The 23911-nt window shown below is 37.7% G+C and overlaps 1 protein-coding gene across 1 annotated transcript in view; it reads right to left on the bottom strand.

Moving 5' to 3' along the window:
- The window catches only part of FRMD3 (FERM domain containing 3), a 131667-nt gene that overhangs the window by 46444 nt on the left and 61312 nt on the right, over nucleotides 1-23911 (bottom strand). Inside the window, exons 3-4 of the mRNA XM_054651981.2 lie at nucleotides 14493-14535; nucleotides 5697-5775 (exon numbers count right to left, since the gene is read on the bottom strand). Of these exons, the coding sequence (XP_054507956.1) occupies nucleotides 5697-5775; nucleotides 14493-14535 (122 nt within the window). The remainder of the gene's footprint in view (nucleotides 1-5696; nucleotides 5776-14492; nucleotides 14536-23911) is intronic.

Below are 23911 nucleotides of genomic sequence, written 5' to 3'. Positions count from 1 at the left end.
AGGGCTGAAATTGTTGATCTGCTGGAGGGTAGGAGGGCTCTCCAGAGGGACCTGGACAGGCTGGATAGATGGACTGAATCCAATGGTATGAGTGTGCCAGGTCCTGCACTTTGGCCAAAACAAGCTCCTGCAGTGCTACAGGCTGAAGTCAGAGTGTATGGACAGAGGCCAGAAGAAAGGGCTGAGAGAGTACTGAACATGAGCTAAGAGTGAGTCCTAGTGGCCAAGAAGGCCAGTGGTATCCCAGCCTGTATCAGCAGCAGAGTGGGCAGCAGGAGCAGGGCAGCGACTGTCCCCCTGTACACAGCACTGGTGAGGCCACACCTTGAGTGCTGTGTCCAGTTCTGGGACGCTCAGTTCAGGAAGGTCATTGAGTTGCTCAAAAGTGTCCAGAGAAAGGCAACAAGGCTGGTGAAGGGTCCAAAGCACAAGGGCTTCAAGGAGCAGCTGAGGGAGCTGGGGCAGTTCTGCCTGGAAAAAAGAGGCTCAGGGGGGACCTTATTGCTCTCCACAATTATTTGAAAGGAGGGTGCAGCCAGATGGGGCTTGGTCTCTTTTCCCAGACAACCAGTGACAGTTCAAGAGGAAATAGTCTTAAGCTGCACCAGGGGAGGTTTAGGTTGGACATTTAGAAGAATTTCTTCACAGAAAGACTGACTGGACATTGGAATAGGCTGCCCATGGAGGTGGTGGAGTTACCACCTCTGGAGGTGTTTAGGGAAAGGCTGGATGTGGCACTCGGTGCTATAGTCTAGCTGACTGTAGATTGTGTTAGGTCATAGCTTAGACTCGATGATCATAGATGTTTTTTCCAACCTAGTTAATTCTGTGATGCCTGAGGATGCTGTGAACTCATGGGAGGCCCATGGAAAGAGGAGCCCCCACTGGAGCAGCCTGTCCTTGGAGAACTACACCCTGTGGAAGAGTGACCCCGGCTGCAGCAGTTTGGGGAGGGACTCACATTGCAGCAGGTCACTGAGAGCTGCCGCTTGTGAGATGGACTCACATCAGAGAAGTTCATGGAGAACTGTCTCCCACAGTGCAGGAAGGAAAGGTCCCCTCTCCCTGAGCAGCAGAAGAAATAATTTGTGATGAACTTACCATAACCCATTTCCCATTTCTCTGTGCCATTGGAGAAGTAGGTAGAGATGGGAAAAACAGAGGGGTGGGGAGGAAGGCATTTTTAAGGTCTTATTTTACTTCTCATTATCCTGCTCTGATTTTTTAGTAATAAATTCTATTACTGTCTCAGATTGCAGCCTCTTTTCCCATGGTGGTATTTGGTGAGTGATCTCTCCTGGTCCTTAGTTCAATTCATGGACCCTTCATTACATTTTCTCTCCCCTGAGAGAGGTCTAGCTCTGGAGAAAAGTGAGAGAAAGGCTTTGGCTGATGCCAGGCATCCAAGTCAGGATCAACACCCTACAGGGAGCATCACTGTTCTTCTAAGGCTGAGCATCTTTCTCTATTTAAAAGATTATACAAACCATTGAAAAGTATGTATACACTGCTTGTGTTTCAGTCTGCTAAGCCTCCAGTGCACATGCAGAGGCCAAATCATCTGAGAAAAATAAGTTAAATCCTTGCCACTTTCTCATCACATTTTTTTTAAGTCATTGGGAAAATTGCCTAATTAAAAAAGAAAAAGTGTGTCTTTAGTTTTTCTCAAATATGTTTCAAATGTGCAGCCTTAGTACTCTGCCGTGGAAACTATTTCCAAAAATAAGGACAGATCTTCTAAATCCATGTTGATATGCATTAAGTAGATGGGCTGAGAAGCTCTGAAGTGCATTAAGATTTCGACTTCAATGACAAGTTGGGTTTCAGGTGGTCTATTACCACATAAGCAAGAGAGATCAAGGCAGCGACCCCCATATCCTCTGAAGATAACTTGTGAATTACCATCCTAACACCAGCTCACTCTAGAGAAAACAGCGACCAAGGACCACGCAGAACCTCCCTTCCACACTGAGAGGCAGAAATATTTTCCACAGAATTTCTCCTTTAGTGTGGAAACCCAGTGCACTGGGAATATTTCTCTGTCTGCTCTGGGGTGCCCTGACCCCCAGGGGAGCACTGACTTTGACCCTCATTCATGGAGGAAGTTTCCTAGACTTCAAGATCGACTAGAATCCACAAAAGTGTGAAATAGAGAGTAGCGTGCGTAGGTGTATCACTTGGTAAGAAATTTAGGTTTTGGGATTTTTAGTATGTTATGGACGGAAGCCAGATGGAGGGCACAGGGCGTCATCCTGGGTTTCTTCTTCATGCTTCTTCTTCCTTCTTCTTTGTGGGTTTGGGTGGCATTTTGTAATTGGGCAGAAACATCTGCATTGTGGGCTCTTTGGGATCAGTTATTGGGTTAAAAGGGAAAATAATCTAGTGTCAGTTCTTAATTGGATAGTTTAGTCTTAAAAGACCTTGTAACAAGAGACTGTTAGCCATTTTGTGCCTTCTAATGAAAAGCTGCCCAACTCACAGTAGTGAGACTGTTTCACTGATAAGAAATAATAAACACTTGAGTCTGAACATGATCTACCATCTCAGGTGCCTTCAATCCAGACCCAGAGAAACCAATACTTTAGCAATAATATTTCAGAGTGCCTTGACATCCAAAGGCAGAACCTGATTTTATTTCAAAAGCATAGCTATGAAAATGGTTGTTAATTAAAACAAGAGAAGATGAAAGTAAGTGTCTGGAAACGTACAATGTGACTAACAATATTCTTAGTTGTCCTTAGCAGTGTTATAAAATGCAGTGACAGGCAAGAACGCAGCATCATCATTTGCCCAAGGCACTCCTGGCCTCCAAACATGCAGTGTGCACAAGTTTTCAGACTACTACAGGGTTTTTTTCTATGATATCATAGACGTAGTGATAACTTCAAATAGATAATTCTCCACCTTCATTTTCTGAAAATAGTTTCACATGTTAAACCACAAAGTCAAGGATTACAATCAAACCCAACCAGGGAAGGTTGGGCCCAAGGTAGGACAGAAATGAAGCATCAGTAATCTGAGGGGACAACTCTTAAATTTTCTTCCTGCAAGTGATGTCTAAATCCTGAATAGTATGTTACACTGGTTTCACAGAAATCAAACCTTTACCCCATAGACACAAAGCTGTACTGTACAGATGATTTTTTTCACATCAGCTTTTTCTATGGAAGAGTAGGAAAACCAGTTCTTTTTAAGACCTGTAAGTCTCCTTGATGTCTCTAAGATGCTTCATTAAAGATTTATTCCTATAAAGCTTTTAAAAAGACTGCATTGACAATAATCCATATGAGGCATTAACCACAGGGTTAATTAATGTTCTGAAACAAAGAGTAGTATGGCAATGTGATAGAATGTCTTACTGTAACCTAATTTCATTATTTAAATGGTGACCACAGACACCCATCAGATTTTCACCCAGCTGAAGAAGTGATAGAGCAGCTCTGACATCCACAGGCACGGACAATGACAGAAATGCAAAACACTATTACTCTCATTCAGTTGACTGTACATACAGCTGCAAAGTACAGATAGTTTTTAAGTCAAAGGGTGACAATGTTAATAATTCATTTTCAAAACATCTTAAGAACACACAGCAAAAATATGATTGTCAAGTAAACACAGCAGCACTAAAAAAAAGGCAAAGCAAAAGTCTACCAAGAAGCCTCTAGAAGAAATAGAAGACTAGTAGGACTAGAAGAACTAGTCCTCAAGGTTTCATGACTGTCCTCTCTAAAATACTAATGAACATTCTTCTGCTTGAATTTCACCAATCATTGCAATTCAAGAAAAATAAAAATAACTCCAGCCAATCTAGAGCATCACCTAGAATCTGACCCTCTGCTTTGGTCATAAAGCAAATTCTCAGAGATGGGTTGCAGGACTGCACTTCACTTGCTCATTTCAGGAGCATTTTTTGTATTTTGTTATTGTGTAAGACATATGGCAGAGATGAAGCTAAGCTTCCCAAATAATAACTTGGGAAACTATTAAGCTGATCAGATAGAAAAACATGTTGAATAAATGATGCCTCAAATTATTTCTCCTTTTTAAGTTCTTAATGGTATTAGTTTTTATAAAAGACTGTAACCCATTTTTCACACAACAACTTCACTTAAAAAATTTATTTGAAATATCCCAGCAAAGACTAAAACATAGTCACAGCACAATAACCATCAGTGAGTGAATTCTTGGTGCTTTACATTTCAATAAAACTTATCCTGGGAGGATATCCAGGTTTTTTAAAAGCCAATTAATTTAGACTCTTGAATGAGAAAGGACTATACAATCATACTCTGGATCATAAAAGGTAAAATGTTCATCCAAGGACAAACAGTAGCAAATATTGAAAATCCATTGACTTCCTGGTTTACAACCTGTTCACTCATCTGTACAATTCCAGTATTTCATTCAAGATAAATAGCTATAAAATAACAGCATGCCCCAGCTGTTCTATACAAACTACAAATGTACCATTCAGCAGAACATAAGCTGTCTCTGAAACTTTCAGTGTGAGGCCAGTGACAATGGGATCCCCCACACTGTGAAGTGACTTGTGAGCACAAGCACATGCAGTGCCTGGGGAGAGAATCAACCAAGAGCCCAAGGCAGCAGGTGCGGAGGCACTTGGTGCTCCTGCAGCATGCAGCCAGCAGTCAGCAGCGTGGCCTGCTCTCCAGCAAGGTGGTAAAGCACACACACAGTCCTGCACAGATGGTACAGAGCTCAAAAGAGCTACTCTCCTACATTCCCCCCCCATGTACACTTCTTGGAAAAATGCCCAGAGCAACAGAATATTCACAATGGCCCGTAGGAAGGACAGAGCTCCCATTCATTAAGCACAGCTAAGCTGTTGTACAACTCTGTTTTCACAACAAAATTTTCAAAATTCCAACATAAACAGCAAGGATTCTTACCCTCCAGAGCAGCTGTACTTGAAAAGTATGCATATATTGCATCTCTGTATCAGCTTAAGGTCTCTCACTACTTTGAAAAGATTGTCTTATTTGTGATCCTTAAGATACACCCAAGAGAAAAATTAATGAGACTATGCATAAACATCATGAAATAGTCAGGTCTGAATTAAACTTTCCAGAATATATGAGGGGGGAAAAAAGGAAAGGGAAGGGAAAAAAAAAAAGAAAGCAAAAGAGGAATTGAAGAGAAAAGAAAGCAAAAGAGGGAAGGGAAGGGAAGGGAAGGGAAGGGAAGGGAAGGGAAGGGAAGGGAAGGGAAGGGAAGGGAAGGGAAGGGAAGGGAAGGGAAGGGAAGGGAAGGGAAGGGAAGGGAAGGGAAGGGAAGGGAAGGGAAGGGAAGGGAAGGGAAGGGAAGGGAAGGGAAGGGAAGGGAAGGGAAGGGAAGGAAACTTATTCCTGCCAGGGAAAGAATCAGGGTAAATTTTGCCCAGTCATTTCACCATTGCTTCATTTTTTGCAAGTTCTTGTATAGCGTAACTACTTGTCTGTATGTTATAGAAGATATCCTTTAAACTGCTTTAAAAAATCTATAGGTATCACAGTACAAAGAAGATCAGCATTGCAAATGTCAGCCTATGCTAATTTTATCAGAAATAGTGAGAACCCTACCCTAGACAACAATCTGCTTTTTCTTGAACTTATTAGCAAAGCACATTAAATGCACAGAATAAAAAAGGACCAAAAAAAAAAAAAAAAAAAAAAAAACCAACCCAAAACAAATACCTGGTGAGCTCTTCTTTAATCTTCAAGGGTTCATGTGGGTAGAATTTCACTCTAAAGCACATGGTATATGGTGGATGAGCTGAAACATTATAAACAAAAAGCATGAGAACCACAGTAAACAAACATTGCTTAAGCCACTCTGAAGGAGTGACCTTAAAGTCACTTACTAAGGGTTAGTTTAGGCAGAGATTCAAACAAGGGCATTATTATATATGCTTTATTTTGGGGTGGCCTTTAGTGGCAAATGATAAGCAGTAAGCAATGATAATACTACAAAATTTAAGAAATTCATTTTGTTAATGAAACTAAAGACAGTAGAAATATTTCTGTTCCCAGTATTTAATACGATTATAGTACCCAACTCTGAGCAATGATATCAGTACCAGGCTTGATGTACAATCCTTTCAATAGAAAAGAAAGAGGGTAAAAAAGAAAGGAGAAAGAGGAAAGGATCACAATAACAGGAAATATTTCAATTTTGCAATCATGCCTCTCAGGCACTTTGATTTAGAGCAAAGTGCAGATCTACAATATTCTAATTAGTTTTAATATATTTTGGTCTTGGTATATTCTCAATGTACACAGACAATTTTAAATTTCCAAAACCTAGAAGAGATTGTGCTTTTACGGCAGGAAAAGGGAAAGCAGAAGAAAAGGGCAAGAAAAAATTACAGAGAAAATGGAAGACATTACCGGGTGAAATCAATAATTTCTTTTTTAAATTGTAAATTATAACAGTAATTAGTAAGCTACCAGAACATTTTACTGTACCATCTTCTTAAGCTCACCAGTGGTGATTAGTTCAACAATCATGATACTCTTCAAGCTACTCTGACTGCAGTATCTACGTGTATGCTGCAGTGTTTCAGAAACACATCCCTAGATATCACATAGTTCCATGTGATGTACAACAGCAATAGAAAATAAAAATGAGTTAAATCTTTTGTTATGGTTGGTATCTTTTGGAAGACTCAGCTCTTCTTGAAGATAAAGGAATATTTTCCTCTTTTAAAATCTCACATTGTACTTATTTTAAGTACAGTCAGTTTCCACAAAAATTGCTGGTTTAATTTTTTTTTCCTTGTTTAAATAACTATTCATTTAAGACACAAGGAAGAATTTCAGAAGGGATGGGAATGGAAATATGAAAAATACAGGAAAAGAAAAAAGCAAGTAATCATTAATAAATAGAAATTAAGGGGAAATTAGGAAAAAAAATTAAGCCTTTGTTGTTCTCTATAGATGGTTTGAATTTTCACAGTTTTCATATCTGGAGAAGCCCTCTGAAAGCTAGAGAAACACTCAGTCTGTTTCCTGTGGGCTTTGCTGTCCTAGATGTGACTGCAGCATTGTCTTACAGTGACTGCAAAACAGAAGACAGTGTTATGTCTAAACTGCCCCGCAACAGCAAAGTAGAAGGTAAAGTGAATTCACTGTCCCAGAAAGGAAAGCAGCCATGCAGAAACTCACTAAGGAGTCATGTTGCCTGGACACAGCAAAAGATAACTTAAGTAATCTTAAATGTTTCTGTCACTCTTCAATAGTCATGTTAAAACTGTTAAGGGAGGAAATTTTGGAATACTGTTCCAGTTTAAAAACGTGACAGGAGAGACAACCTATATTAAACAAGCAAGAGCTCTTCCCCTGGAGAAAAAAAAAGGGAAAAAAACTCTCACTTTTAAATGTTTTGGCAGATTTAGAATTAGTTTGGAAATAGCGATGAAGATAAAAGAATAGCTAATGCATATGTCTTCAGGACCGTAGCAAATGCAAGCCTACTGCAAGGCTCCAAAAATGTACTGAATTTCACCCAATTTTCCAGATGTCAATTAAAAAAAAAAAAAAGGAAAATTTATCAGTGGTAAAAATAAATAAATAAATAAAAGTTACAATAGAAGAGTCCCATTCTGGCAGTATATGGTAAACACATAAAAGTATCAGATGCCCTATATGTAAAGAGTATCACAGTGAGGAATTGACGACATACACTGCACTATAAAAATAGGCTACATTCATAGGAAAGGTTAAAGTAGGAAATGTTTTACTTGAGCAGAAGAACAGTATGTGACAGAAGTACACACCAATGCACAGGACATGCAGGGGATTTGTCAAGGCAGCTTAAAGCCTATTTCTCAAATCTTTTTCTAGACTCAAGCTCCTGTAACAATATTCCTCCTCAGCAGTGCAGCAATACTATACAAGTCTGCTGCAGCCTGCTAAGCCAAGGTCTTTTCTCTATTGCTGTGCAAGAATGGAACAAAAACAACTTGCAATTTGAAATGGTAAAAAAAATATGAATCTATCCATCTAATTCATCTGTGGAGATAAAAAGGTTCCCTGCAATTACAGGAGAGCGTCTTTGTCTGTTCCTTATTCTCAGCTAGAAAACTAGCCATGATGAACATTTGAGTGGGAAGAAGGGAGCCCCCAGAGATATCCACTTTACCCTCCATCTTAATTTTAAGGTAGATCATAAGCCTAATGTTCTTCCGAACAGACATTTGATAATATGTGAATGTTCAGCAAGGCCTTTTTCTCATACATTTTACCACACTGGGGAAACATGCATGAGGACTTCATGTTCTCTCTTTGGTTTCTCATAGCGGAAACCAAGACGGGCATTGAATTTTATCAGCTCAAGAGATGTGATTGTCAAGCCAGATAATTTCTCAATTCCTTGTAAGTAAAATTACTTTTGACCACTTCCATATTAAAGTGGAGACATTAACAACAAACCTTCCCAAAATAGAGCAGAATTGCAGAAGCCCATTTCATCAACACAAAACTATCAAGTCACATAATCAGTTTTTTAGTAGCTATTTCTTATAAGTCTTTTCTTTCAGAGGGTCCTTTATCTCTCAGATAAGAAGCAGCTAGCATAGCAAAATGCCTGAGGCTCTGTCAGAATTTCCTACTATCTGAGTTCACTTTCTCACTAAAAACCATTCACAATTACAATAATTTCAAAGGACTTTAGTGTGGAGAATAGTATTGACAGCAAACTCCATTGAAGCAGAACCTTTAATTTGCCAGTTTATATGCTAACAGTACGTAAGAGGTGAAAGAAAAAGTACAAATAAAATCATTTAAGTTATGTTAAATGCTGAAACAAGTAATGATCTAAACTCTCATGAAGGAGCTACACACAGAGCATAGTTTTCAAGGCAACTGGCTGTATGTTTTTAAATTTTATTTCATTTACATTTAACTAAGATACAGTATTCTATGTACATCAAAAAGGAAGGATCTCCCTAAAGTACTCCCAAACCTACAACACCATGACAAGAACAAAGAGGAATATGGGAGATGCCTCCCTTGGTACAGAAATCAGTAAGTAAGGGACTGAGTCTCACATGAACTACTTTTAAGCACCCTACAAAAAAAACCACACATTTGTATTACCACTTTCTTCATAGAAAAAGAATCTGAAAAAATAATAAAATATTTATGTGTGCTGATTTTGGCTGGGGTAGTGTTGATTTTCTTTGCAGTGGCTTGTATAGGGCTGTGTTTTGGATTTGTGTTGAACACAGGGTTGATAATACAGAGAAGTTTTTCATACTGACACCCTGGTGAGGAGACTATGAGTGCATGGGAATTTGGGAGGAGACACAGACAGGATGGATGACTCCTGCTGACCAAAGGAATATGCCAAATGACATGACATCATGTGCAGTATATAAAGTAGGAGAAAGAAAGAGGAAGGGGATATTTTGAGTAATTGTCTTCCCAAGTCACTGTTACATGTGGTGTGGCCCTACCTGTCCTGGAGATGGTTGAACACCTGCCTGCCCATGGGAAGGGCTGAATGAATACCTAGTTTTGCTTTGCTTGTGTGTTCTTTTCCCTTCCATATTAAATTTACTTTGTCTTAACCATGGGTTTTCCAGCTTTTACCCTTCTCTCCGTGATCCTGATTGTGGGGGACTGAGCAAGTGCCTGCATGAGGCCAGTTGCTGGCTGGGGTTAAACCACAACACTATGAAAGATGAAAATAGTTTTTAAAAGCTGTTGAAAAACTTGATTGAAATTTTACAGGGTTCAACCAAATAGAGAAAAATGGAAGCTTCTCAGTTGACACTTTTTGGAAAGTTTGTTTTTCACAATTTCCTTTTCACCAAGCACAAATATTATGTTCTATAATGCACTGCACTGTCAGTGTACATGAACATGTGTACATGAATTACACATGGATACTGAAAGCCAAAAGCAGATGTTAAAATTATCTTCATAGTCCTGAGAATGCAACTTTGCAGAATACTTCCTTCATCTCTCCTTGTTGTTACATATTCTCTGAACTACAGATTCCTACAAAAAGTTAGTGAAATTTAAGAAACAAACAAGCAAGAAAAAATATTACACTCAAATAGTCTTTGTGTTCACTATTTCTGCAGAAGCATCTCTGGGAAACCATTAAGAAATACATAGTTGTTTCCATATACCTGTTTCCTTTCCAGATGAATCAGCTCTTTATCCATATTCCTTGCTGAGCATTTTAAAGACAGGCAGAAAATTACTCAGTGTTTTTATGCATAAGGGGTACCTGATCTATCATAAATCTCAAATTAGGGCTATCCCAAATTGCACTCATTAGTTACAGAGCAACACAGGGCAAGGTGGATTCTTGTCAAGTGTTTATAATAAAGCCTAAAATGCTGTTATGAAGTATTCATGAGGATTATAGAATACACAGCATTCATATTAGTGACTGAAGGATCACACAAAACTCCTGTTGTATATGTATTTATGAATTTTTCATTGTATATGTATATATGTATTTATGAATCTCACATTTGATTAAAATTTTCTTTACATTTGTACTGAGATTCCCTGGTTCATTCCATCTCCTTTCAGGTTTTAGGACAGCATTAGAGATCATGGAAATTAACTGAAAAATTCCAATGACCTGACACAGGAAAACATCCTTGTAGCATTACTCATTTAGATCATAGAATCATAGAGTGCTTTGGGTTTGAAGAGACCATAAAGATCATCGAGTTCCATCCCCTGCTGCCATGGGCTGGAACAGCTTGCACTGGACCAGGTTACAACCTGGCCTTGAGCACCTCCAAGGACAGGACACCTATTACCTTTCTGAGGAACATGTTCCAGTGCCTCACCACCCTCACACTAAAAAATCTTTCCCTAATATGTAATCTAAACCTACTCTCTTTCAGTTATGCAAGGCAACAAGAAAAACATGAAAATTTAGAATGCCTGAACATCAGAGCAACAGAAATTATTCTGTGTCACTGCCATCAATAACAAAACTCACATATTTGGATATTTCCCACCAAGCAGGTTGCAGGAGAGCTGCATATTATTAGGCAGAATAATCTTTAAAAGTTATTAAAAAAAACAGCAGGAGAGAAAGTGCATGGGAAAACTCTTCTTTACTTAAAACATTAGTGCTGATGTGACCCAGGTTTTGTACCATAACATTCCTAGACAGAAAATAAGCAACAAATTGCCAAACAGAGAACTTTACTGTCAGCATTTGGGAGAGATAACAGTATACACAAAAACATGCAAAGAACAGAAGTTTCTTTTAGAAGTTCTGTATCCTGAACCACAAAGATACAGCTTCCTTGGGCAACCTTCCAGAGAGTTTTCTGTCACACTGTTGGAAACACGCTGCTTGCAGCTGCTGGTCACCAATTGGCTTCAATTTGTACAAACAAGACTGGCAGTGGTTCAGGACATTTCTCAGAAACTGAATTTTTCCCTCTCAGGAAAAATCAGTGGTAAAAATGGCTGAGGCACAGACCTACACTTCATGTTAAAACACAAACATTACAATGACAATGAAAAATGAAAAGGTAGATGGTGAGACAAAAAAGGTACCATGCCTTCATTCTTTTTGTGTGGCACCAGAAATGCATTTAAATATAGTTTCATATGTGATAAGACAAGATAGAAAATTTTAGACAATTCTTCCTGTCATATACCAGTTACTAAATATGAATTTAAAGCAATTTTTTCCAAAGCCAAAGAAATTGAAATTGTAGCATATCACAAAAGATACTATGAACACGTCAGAGATTCAAAGAAACAACATTCTTTTTTACTTACAGAGATGTACTGTTGCCAGATTATGAGTTCTCTACAGCCTGATTATAGAGGGATTATGCCTGAATGATTAATGTACTACTGAGGCCCATGAAAGCTAGTACCTAATAAAATGTATAGTAGAATACTTCTACTAGTCAAACTTTTTCTGCTCCAAATATTTGTCAATATTGAGCTATGAATAAATAGACTGCAAATCCTGCTGCTGCAGTGATGGAGGAAAAGGAAACTCCACACATATGGTAGCTGAGCTCAAGAACAAAACATTTTTGAAATTTCTTCTGCACCTATGCAAGTGCTTCACAATTCTACATAAATCTAAACATTCAACTGAATTTAGAAGTTTTTGAGTCATTAGAGATTATCAGAGAAAATTATTCATTTTTTCCTGAATTCCTTAATGCAAAGAAATTAAAGGAAACTTCCATTTAGGACAGTCACTGTGAATAGCTTTCTGCCACCATTTCTCCCAGGAGTCATGTATACGTAACATATGTGCTATTAACCAGTCACTTCATTGCTTCAGTTTTTAGACTTTCTACCTTCTACTAATTCCAGTCCTCACTTGTGCCACCTGACACTGGGAAGTTTTCCAAGTGAGTATCAATAATTTCTTCTTCTGAGTTTAAACCTTTTCATAGTAAACTGAATATTTCTAGATCAACTATGAGTTAACCCTGTTCCTTTAGAATTTTTTTTTTGTTTTCTACATTAATATAGCCCACTTTTAGAAAAATAAGTCAAAAGATTCTTGATGCCAAATTCATACAAAAAATGTCCTGAAACCTGTGGGAGCATAATCTTCATGGATTCTACACATGTACGAAATATATATACATAGCTCTATTTTTTTTTTCCTTAAAGGGTTATTGTAGCAACTGAAGTCTTTCTTCTGTGACATAAGAGAAAGTTAACTTACACTAGTGTTTTTAAATATAAGTTGCCAACCCAACTTTTTAAACATAAATTGTTAATCCGACTTCTGTGTCCTAAATCTAAGGCTGGTAACAAAAATCCTTTGCTATTATCTCATTCTCTTTGGCAGTTGTTCTTAAGACCTTTTCACTATGATAAACATCCTCATGTTAGATGCATTTTATTTTGCTTTTTTGCTACATATTAATTTGTTTTTAGAGTATTGATTCGGATTCTATCTCAAAAGACACAGAAATCCTCTGATGAGGCCATCAAATCACTACATCTACGGAATTCATGGACTATCACCTATCACATCTAGGCAGCATCTATATGCAGGAAAGGTTGTTTTGAATACGTCAAAACATTCTCAGCACATCTGTTGGCAGAGCCCCTGCATGTGCTGCTTTGCAAAGTGCACAAGAGGAATGAGCCCTTATACTTTGTTGGGTGAAAGCAGTAACATAAATGCAGGGGATACATTCAGGAAACTGTTCTACTTTTGATAACACATTAGAAGGAAGCAAGAGATTAAGTTAATTTACAATTCTTACACTTTTTCTGTTCTTCCCTCTTTTCTTCCTTTACTAGCACTGCTGAGGAGAACAACTTCATTCTAATTTGACTTTTTTAAACTTAATTATTACTGGATAGTACTCCAGCTAGCTAAACACTAGATATATAAGTTCATATTGAATATGGCAGATATATGTGTATTGGCATATATACACATGCATGCATATACTGTAGTATGGCTGTATTAATGGAAGAATTCCTTGAAATATTCCATATAGTGTAGTCAACACCCAGTATTAACTGGTTTTGCATATTAGACAATCTCTTAAGCCTCACTAAATTTTAAAGCAAATACATTATCTCCCACAAAAAAAGCTCCTTGTTAAAACAGAAAACTGTATATGAACAATATGAGGATAAAATTATCCTTCATTTCATAAGATAGAAGATGGATAGATAGATAGATGGATAGATGGATAGATGGATAGATGGATAGATGGATAGATGGATAGATAGGGATAGATAGATAGATAGATAGATAGATAGATAGATAGATAGATAGATAGATAGATAGATAGATAGACAGACAGCTAAGACACAGCTTCTAAAGAGCCATGGCAATTGTCCAGAATTGCCAAATAAACTGCTGCATATAATCTTCTGAGTGCTAAAGCAGTTCTGTTTCCTGAACAGGTCTTCACAGTTGGACCATTTAATGGAACCCATAGGCCAGAAAGTAACATTTCAATAAGATAATTAAAATAATACATTCCTGGTTTAAAGACACTTTTTAAAACACTGATCTTAAGTCCCTCCCACCTGTGGCAGAAAGCTCACTGCTTAGCCCACGGTACTTGAGTTTGCTGGACAGTAACAATGATCTTAAGCCAATGCTCTACATTTTCAGGAAGCAAGGGGCAGTAGAAAGAAGGATAACTAGAAAAGACCCAGAAGCAATTGTCACACTCCATTTTTATTGCCATCTCCCACTGGCTGATGGCATCTGACTGAAAATGAGAGCTGGGACATACAGGTCTTCTGACCAGATCTGCCATCCAAAGAATGCTGGCCTCTGGCTGTAGCCATGAGCAGTAAGGAAAAGCTTTGATTGCAGAACACTGTAAGATGGTAAGATCAGGGTAGCATGGAGTTTTTAGGACTCCTTCATGTGCTAACATGAAGGACCTGTTTACATTGAGAAACAAATGAAGCTTATTCTAAATTACTGCATGGAAGCACAAGAAAACCTTCCATTATTTAAAAATAAGTTTAAAAGCATGAGTTTTCAAGACTTACATTTCATTTGCTTGAAGATGGACTTGTTGGGCTCAAGCCAGTGCTGAAAAGACAAAGCAGAGAGCAGAGGTTAATATCAATCAAAAATAGCCTTGTAAATGTAAATGGTACCAAAAATGAAAAGTAGGAATTTTATTTCACTGAGACATACATAAATGAGAAAAACACCTCTGTAATGGAATTGTACTGTATAAGCATACTTGATATCACCAGTGCCTTTAAAATAGATGTAGTTGAGATAGAAATAAGACAGATATTTCAAAGATATATTTAAAGGACTACAGACTGTAGTCCTCAGCTTGCAGTAGACATTTTAGTCTTATACTTTTAAACATTTTTTTCCAGAAGAATAATCATATCAGACAGTAGGAGAGACGATTCAGAAACTTTAACACTGTCTCTTCATTAGTGTTGTCTTCTACGTTTCTTAAAACTAAAGGATGTCTAAGTACTATATCCTCAGTCAAAACACAAGCAATTGTTCTCTTCTAGCAATAATTAAAAATCTCAAGGGAAAAAGATTCACTTTTCTGTGAAATGCTCACAATAACCTAATCATAGCTAATATACAGCAGACAGGTATGGATCCTTATCAGTAGGTGCATAAATTTACAGAAAAAGATGCTTTTGGCAGGAAAATAAGTTAGGCTCACACTTTACTTAAGAGCCTTAGCATATCCCCTGCTAGCACTAGCTCACCTGCTCAGGAGGATGTTTTGTCAGACAAAAGAACATGCTGATATTCAAGTGCCACTTCAGACCACAGCCAGCAGCTTTCGTATTATTATTTTTCATTTAAGCAAAAATCTCCACAGTAAAGTGAGATTTGTGCTGTGGAAGCAGCTGGTCGAAAAGCACAGCATTCAGTTTTAATAAGCATACTCAACACTGGAAGGCCTTGCAGTAAGGGGTTTCATTTTTAACCCTTTCATTCTAACTCTAAAACCCTTTGGTCAACTGCAAAAAGAAAACGTAGCATTTATTAAACAATATCCAATACTTAAAATATTGGATTCTAAAACATGGGCTACCATTTCTCCTCATAACCTTTAGCAATTCTACTACAGAGAAAGACCAGGGGTAGATATATTGTAGGAGTTGTTAATAACTGACAGAAAATTATTACTTTAAAAATTATGACATCTCAAGAATTCAGGTGCAGTCAGGATAACTGCAAATCAGTTTTCTGAAGGAGAACTTTGGAAAAAACAAATACCATTGAATGAGCATTTTCAATATCTGTGGTTTATGTGCTATGGTTGCTCAGAAACTCACACACAAATAGTCTACAGTAGTACTGGGGACAAGCCCTGCAATGTATTTCTATTTGAAGTTCACTTATCACCGAGAGACTGATATGGAAACAAAAAGCAACAACTTCAAACTTCAAACAACAGCCACAACACAAAAACAACCCTCCAACATTTCTTTACCTATTCTGTTTTCCCAGTATCTCTCTTTTTAGGGGAAAAGATGAAAGAAACATAATTGAATCAGCAATGACGGTTTCACTGAGTTACCAGAAATATCTAGCTCATTTCATTCTTTTTTTAGATAATACACATAAATTATTTATATGTTTCACTCTGAATAATGGGGGCTGAGAGTTGCTTATAAAAAGATAAAGACAATCTGATTTAAGAATTCTTATACAGTCTGCAATGGTTTATAGGTACATAATCCAGAATGAATTCACAGATAGGAAACCAAGACAAACCAATATAGAAGTCCACTTTCCCAGACCCACCCCACATCCACCAGGATCAGGCCAGTCCTAGATGAAGATTCAGACAGCAAAAGGGGACTTGGACAGTGAGCCATGCTGTACTGCTCCCAGGAAACTGAAAGTTAAGTGTATTCACCATTTTCATCTAGCAGAAACACAACACGATTTTCTTGATATTTCTTTTTGAAATACCAAGCTGGAGTATCAGCACAGACCAGATCAGCATTTAGAACTGTTTGGAAAAGTTAATTACCTATTACAACAAAGCAGTTAGAGATAAAAAAAAAGCAAATTTGCAAATATGAAACCCTGATACTAATCATGTGAATAGTGAAAGAGGGGAAGCATGGAAATTTCTCAAACCCCCAGGAATGCAGATTTACCTAACATTTCCAAAATCAAATGTGTATCACTAAGACCTGACCTTCATGGGTTAAAAACAGACTGAAAAGACACCAAGCAATTAAGCAATCTAGGCTTTCACATGGAGGTCATGGAAGTGACAGGCAGTTTCTACAAGCTCAGATTTCTGCTGTGACCTTCTGTTGGTGGAAGATTGCAAACGTGTACACAATTCAGCTGAATCTTCCAGAAAACAGAGGAGTTACTTCATAATTTGTGGAGACTTTCAAAGACACAGCAATTAGGTGCTTAATGCTCTCTGACTGTGAAGGGAAGATAAACACCTTAGTCATTGCTAATATTTCTGGAAATAGCCACCCCTATATTTGTTTGCATATTTCAATTTGAGTTTTAGGAAAGATTTTCCCGTGAGTACTTATCTTTCAGCCTTACAGCATTGACTATTAATAATTAATACCTGTGCCTCATCTCTACTATACAGTATCCAAGTTATATTTATTCCCAGATTAATTAGCTGTTATAGTTAGGAGGAGATTAAGGTTCCTATAAATTAATGAAGCTGTTTCTGCAGAAACTTTATATTGAAAATTTTTGGTTTTCCAAAATGCTCTTTTCATGGAGCAATATTTTTTTAACAACTTCCCTGAAAAAAAATCTTAGGTGAATGAAAATATAACACCTCGAGCTGGCTTCTAAAGATAAATTTTAGAAACATTTTAAATGTTCAGCTGCAAAAAAAGTAATTAATTCACATGCCACACTGCCTTGCAAGAACAGGCCACAGATGTTTTCAACTGTTCATTGCAATGAGTTATTGTACCCTTTATTGTAATCAAAACCCAAACAAAACTACTCAGATATAAAACTGTAACTAGGGACAATAATCTTTCATTTCTTTACTAGCACTAAAGTGTGCAAATCAGCGAGAGGAAAAAAAAAAACTCCAGCAATTTTAAGCAGTTTCATCTCTGTCTTGTGTATTTGACATTGTAGTCCACAAAGCCTGTTTTAATTGAAGGATGGCCTACACCCTCAACCCAGGGTGTAGGCTTTATGTGTGATAGTAGCTAATGATCACCAGAAATCATTCCTGCAGGGGCTGAACTTCTTGTTTCATTGAAAGCATGTTAGCAACATGGTTGCTGCCCAATGAGGAAGAAAATACTTTGATCCTAATCCTGTTAACACATTGCCAAGCATCCTGAGAGGAGATTCATGTTCAGCACTACTAATTTCTAATCTCTTTTCCACAAGAGGTTTCAGTAACTGCTAGGTATCTCAGAGATCTGACAGGTGCTCTCACAGAAAACAGAAGGGTGAGAGAAAGATACATAGAAATCTTGAAGGTCAGTCATGGGATAGTTAACGAGTCTTGGTGCTTCAAGTGCCAGTGGTGCATAAGCAAACTGTCACAGATATCACTTTTGGTGCTGGATGATAAAATATGCTGAGCATCACCTTCTGACTCAGATTTCATTGCAACTGTATGCTGTGTTTCAGACTAGTGCAATTTTTGCTTTGTAAATAGAGCCTTCACCTCTGATCAGCCCTTAAGTGGCGCTGAGTAGTCATTAGCTAGGCCAGGTGTGTTCTTGCTTACCCACAAATGCTGAGCAGCTGATGTGCTATCAGCTTTCACAGCAAAAGCTCAGGGTGAACAAGGACACCCTGCAAGGGTAAAAGCACCATTCTAGAAACTCGATTTAACTCCACAAACACTGATATGCTTCTGGTAAAAAACACTTCAGCCTGTTTTGACCTGTTTCAAATGAAGCCATTCACTGAGAAGGTCTGAGAGGACCGAGCTTGGTCTTGATCCAGCACAGGGTTAAGAGTTTTAAATTAGAAGCTGTGAGGAAAAAGGAAGCAGTGATAGAATCAAAGAATGGCCTGGGTGGAAAGGGACTTTAAAGACTGTTTTGTTCCACCTCCCATTCCATTGACAGAGACATGTGTCATAAGACCACGTTACTCAGAGTTTCATCCAACATGGCCTTGAACAATCCCACGGATGGACCATCCACAGCTTCTCTGGGCAACCTGTTCTAGTGCCTCAAAGCACTGGAAGCAAAACAAAGTCTCATCTCTTCCCAGCCTAGAGGCTTTTGATTATGTCTCTGTGTTTGGAAGAGGAGCAGTTAGGAAGGGGCAACTGAAAGTGGCCAAATACTGTGAACACTTAAATTTCATTCAGAAAGCAATACTTAGCCAAGTGCTTGGATTTGCATACAGTAAAACAGAATCAGAAGAACCTGCAGGTTTTTCAAAAATACTTCAGACAAGGGCTGGATTGGAAAACTTTGTTTAATTGACAGAAAATAGCAGGAGAATGGAGATATGAAACACTGCTGGAAAATTAAAAGATTAATTTTATTGAAAACTCCTTATATTGATCTTGAAAATAAACCCTATATTAATAGAAATTAATATCTAATATTTTTCTTGAATTAAGAGCAAAATCAGGGTAAATTTGCTTTAGCTTCAAAGAAGGGACTTGCATAGGGACTGCCAAAAAAAACCCCAAACCAAACAAACAAACAAAAACAAGCAAACAAACAAATACCTATCCAAAGCTCACAGTAGTTCAGACAGGGAATTAATTAGGTGGCAGGCAACTCTTACAGGCACAAGAGATGCCAAAGGACCTAGGGTTTGTGTCTCCTTCTTCATGCCCTGAGGCCAACACTGCTGTCTCATGGTTTCAAGAACTTTTATATCAAGAATATTGACATTGTTCTGCCATAGCAAAAGACCTGCTCCTCTGTATTTTTTCCAAAATCAGAGCACCAATGTTATTTAGTGGCATGTTAATGAGAAAGAAACAAGGTACATCACTATCACAAACATTTATCTGGTCCAGAAAAGGTAGTCACATACACTGGAGCAGAATCACTGGTTCAGAATATGATTCTGAACTGGCATTTATTAAACAAATTTCCAAATTATCACTGCCGTATGTTCGAACTTATCCATAGTCTCTACATCAGCTGAACATCTGGCCATAAAATCTGCATATATTGATGGATACCTGAGCCACCATATTCTCAAAGAAAACAGGTTCACAACCAATGGGAAAAAAAATCTTTGTTTTTATCAATATATGATAATATTAAAGGATTTCATTTACAGGTTTACTAATCTTCACACAAGATATTTAGTTAGTAATATTTCTGCTGAATTAAGTATATATATAAGTATATATTCTCTTCATACTACTATTCATTTCTGTCAAATTTTTGTTTAGTACATAAATGCAGGTCTACTAGTAAAAGCATGAGGCCATTTAATTCAGCACTTAGTCTCTGAAAATGGTCTGAAACAAGCACTTAGAGAAAGAACAAGAGCAGTAGCTCCCATTGTGCTCAATGGGCTCCCAGCCTCCATTAAAATTCGTTTTAAATCTTTGTAGGCTTTTAACAATTTGTCCAAACTCCAATTTTTAACACTTCTTTCAAATTCATGACAGCTACAATGAATTTTATTACTGCCTATGTTTTCTAAAAACTATTTCTCAATACCAGTGACTTTACACTTAGTTTACTTTGAGTGTCTCAGTTCTAAGAATTACAGGGCAACTTTTCCCTGATCACCTTCTCCAAGTTATTTTACAACATATTTTTCTGTCTCATTTACTTTTGCTTACTCTCTGACTCTCTCTTATTCATTCTCACTCACCTCTTTTCCTAGACATATTATTTTTTACTCCAGCTCTGGATGAAATCCATTTCTATTAGATATAATTCTCACAGCCTTCTTTGTTCCTTTTCCAGTTCTATTATTTTGAACTAACATGACCTGAACAGCACACAGCAAGCAGCATTGCAGCAAAAGTTCATGCAAATGCAATAACTTTTGTGATAACTCTGCCCTGGAGCAGAGGTTCATGTGCATGGATAAGGATTAAGGTTTTTATTAACTTATAGCTCAGTTACTCTGGGGTTCTGCCCATAATACTTCTGTTCTACCCCTTCACAGAGACTGAAGATCTCCCAGACTGGTCTCTACTCCTAACTGTGTGGAGTATTGCAAGTCCTTAAAAATATAACTTCATTAAACTGAGGTTGCAAGTTGTCTGATATGTCTTTCTGCCAACCTCCACCACTCTCATGTGGGACTAGGTACACATTTTTAGAAACATGTATTAAAAAGCTGCTCTTGCTAAAGCAGAGATCAGCTGCACCCAAGATTTGATGACCTTTTCCCAAGGTCCCTCTGATGAGGAACTGCTGTACATTTTGTCTATAGCTCCCATTAAAAACAGAACCACTACTTCATGATAAAGAAATTAATTACTAATGGACCAGAGATTAATTTCCTTTCCTAGTAAATACTGGCACAATGCTGAACTACTTAGGTTGTAAAATTAAACAAATATTCTGCCCAGATAAGTGATACACTTTGGTATACACCACCCTTACTAGTGAAACAAATGAAATAAAATCTGACCAAAAAAAACCCCTATATCTGTGTCACCCTATTTTCAATTTTCAATTTTCATTATTTAAGCTTGAAAGCAAAATGAGAATTTTATCTGCAATAGTTCTTTAGGGGGAAATTAGCAGGCATGCCAACAAATCTATAGTATCCAGTGTCACCCCCCTATCAAAGCAGCAAACCAGGCTCTATGCTCTGGGAAAGTCAGAAAATTCCAGTGTACTCAAAGCTACCATTCAGGATCAGCTGCATAGAGGGAGTGTACTCATAGCGTAGTTTTACTAATTTGAAAGCTTTATTTTCATACAAGCACAGAGCTAAAACCACTGCGCTGCTCTGCTACTCCCAGACAGCCCTGCAGTACACCCACATGACAAAGCATCTTAATGCTTAAGGGTGATTATGATTTCAGACATCTCCACAGTGACAGGTAAGACTGCGCAATTGCTTCAGGGTCCTACAAAGCCTTTTCATGACATTTCCAACCTACACCATGGGTAGCTCCAAGGTATTTCTGTCCAACTACCACCTCAAACTTCCACACTCAAAAACAAAATCCCAAGCATTGTGCTCAGATTGATCCACTGGGAGTAAAAAAAAAAAAAAAAAAAAAAAAAAAGAGAGAAGTATTTCAAAGTTTAAATCATTGCTCAGATTGCTCAGGTGCCCTTCTGAAGGGACTTAAAGACTATCTTTTACCACACTAGCATTTTTCAGCTGAATCTCCCCTTGCACTCAAGAACAACAGCCTCTTTCAACAAGAAATCCACTCTAGAGAAGATGTTGAACAGCAACTTCACTCTGTCATCCTATTCTCATCTTGTATCAGTCCAAAACCATGAAGATGCTACACAATAAACCCAGAGAATACGCCATTCTGCATTTCCACAAGTGTGGGAGTGTGACAATTGGCCTCAATATGGTATCTAGTATATGGAAAGGTACCAGGAATAGTTCCGTCAGCAGGAGAATCAGTAACAGCCCGTCCAGGCATGATTCCTATTTGAAACTGTTAAAAAGTAAAAGCTCCAAAATGATTGTTCCTGTGTTCTTACAGTGTATCTTACAATGTATCAATGTCTCTTTATTCTCTTGAGATTTCCTGAGCTGGGTTTGGTTTTCAGTGCTCTCCTCAGTAAGAAAAATAACAGGGTTCTATCCACCAATGTGGCAGCTAATCTTCATGAACCCATAGAGGAACTTAACACATGAGAACTATATAGAATCATAAAACCATCAAGGCTGGAAGACATCTTTAACACCATCCAGTCCCATCCTTCACCCAGCACTAGCAATATAACCCTTAAATCACTAACCACATAACCCAGCAACAGATCCAGACTTCTCTTCAATACTGCCAAGGCTGGTGACTCTATCACCTCCCAGGGAAACCTATTTCCTGACCACCCTAACAGGGAAAAAAATTTCTTAATAACTAGTCTGAATTTCCCCTGTCTCATTTTAAGGCCATTTCCTCTGATCCTCTCACTGCTGGCACAGTAGAGGAAACCAGCGCCCACCTCACTACACCTTCCTTTCAGGGAGCTGTGGAGAGCGATGAAGTTCCCCCTGAGCCTCCTCTCCTCCAGACTAAACAAACCCAGATCCCTCAGCCATTCCTCATAAGACAGGTTTTCTAGTCCTTTCACAAGCCTTGTTGCTCTTTTCTGGACACTCTCCAGCACCTCAAAGTCCTTTTTAAAGTGAGGGGCCCAGAACAAACACAGGATTCAAGGTGTGGCCTCACCAGTGCCAAGTGCAGAGGGATGATCTCTGCCCTAGTCAAATTTTACCAAAAGTAGCTTCAAATGTTACTCATTAAATGTTCAAATGTTGTTCAAATGTTTAGAGTCAGGGAGAAAGGCAACATGACCCCACATACTGTCTCAGAAATCCACATGAAAAAATTAACAGTTAATATATGAACACTAGGAACTCCTTTGTTCTCAGTATCATTAGACATAAAATGGCATACCACAATTTACTGCATACTATTAGTACACCACTGACATTTTTGAATCTACACTAAGGCAAAGTTTCCCCAAAAGACCATCCAAATGTGACACTAAAAGGTACAACACGGTGGAGAACCTAGGGTTTTTAACTACTAGTTCAATTTGATTTTATTGTCACTGTTACTCTCCCATAGACATAAAAGAAAATAAAATGCTACCTTCTGTTAAGAGTGTCATCCAGAGTTTGTCTGGAGAAGAATATGGAAAACTATAGAAAATTTTTAAAGTTTATGTATGCTCAAAAAAGTTTAAGTATGTCCAAAATATACACACATGTTTATTTATGTAGGAGGAAAGGATTATTATAAAAGCAGAGTTGGGGAGAGGAAGAAATATATATTATTACTTATTTGAAAAATAACCTATAAAAACACCAGATGTTTTTGTGTATTTCAAATTTTTTTTTTACATAAGACAATTAGCTCAATTTTCTACATTTTTTACACAGTCAGAAATTCTGAATATTCTAAACATAAACCTTGAAACATTTAATTTTAAACATCTGAAATATTAAAACAATTAATTTTTTAACTTCTCAAACTCAATCAAACATTTTCATACTCCTAAGTCAAAATGCTACATTTTAGTAGCATACTCTACATTTAGAAGATATTTTGGATTAATTAAAGCTGGCATTTTTGCCTGCTTGAGCTCCCTCATTATAAAACAAAAAGACTGCAAATTAGCTTTCAGAGCAACTATGGAACCTTTGCACAAAAAAAATTAAAACTTAATAAAATGGAGGCAAGCATCACTGCTAGACTAAATGCCAGTGGCATAAATCTGCATAATTTTTCATATATATATTTGTGTGTGTGTACACTGTATAATAATATACTATTATTTTGTATATCACTGTTCAAAAAAATCAATCGAGAATA

Source organism: Agelaius phoeniceus, chromosome Z (assembly GCF_051311805.1).
Source record: "Agelaius phoeniceus isolate bAgePho1 chromosome Z, bAgePho1.hap1, whole genome shotgun sequence".
Lineage (NCBI taxonomy): Eukaryota > Metazoa > Chordata > Aves > Passeriformes > Icteridae > Agelaius > Agelaius phoeniceus.
This window is presented reverse-complemented; position numbering and strand designations above follow the sequence as displayed.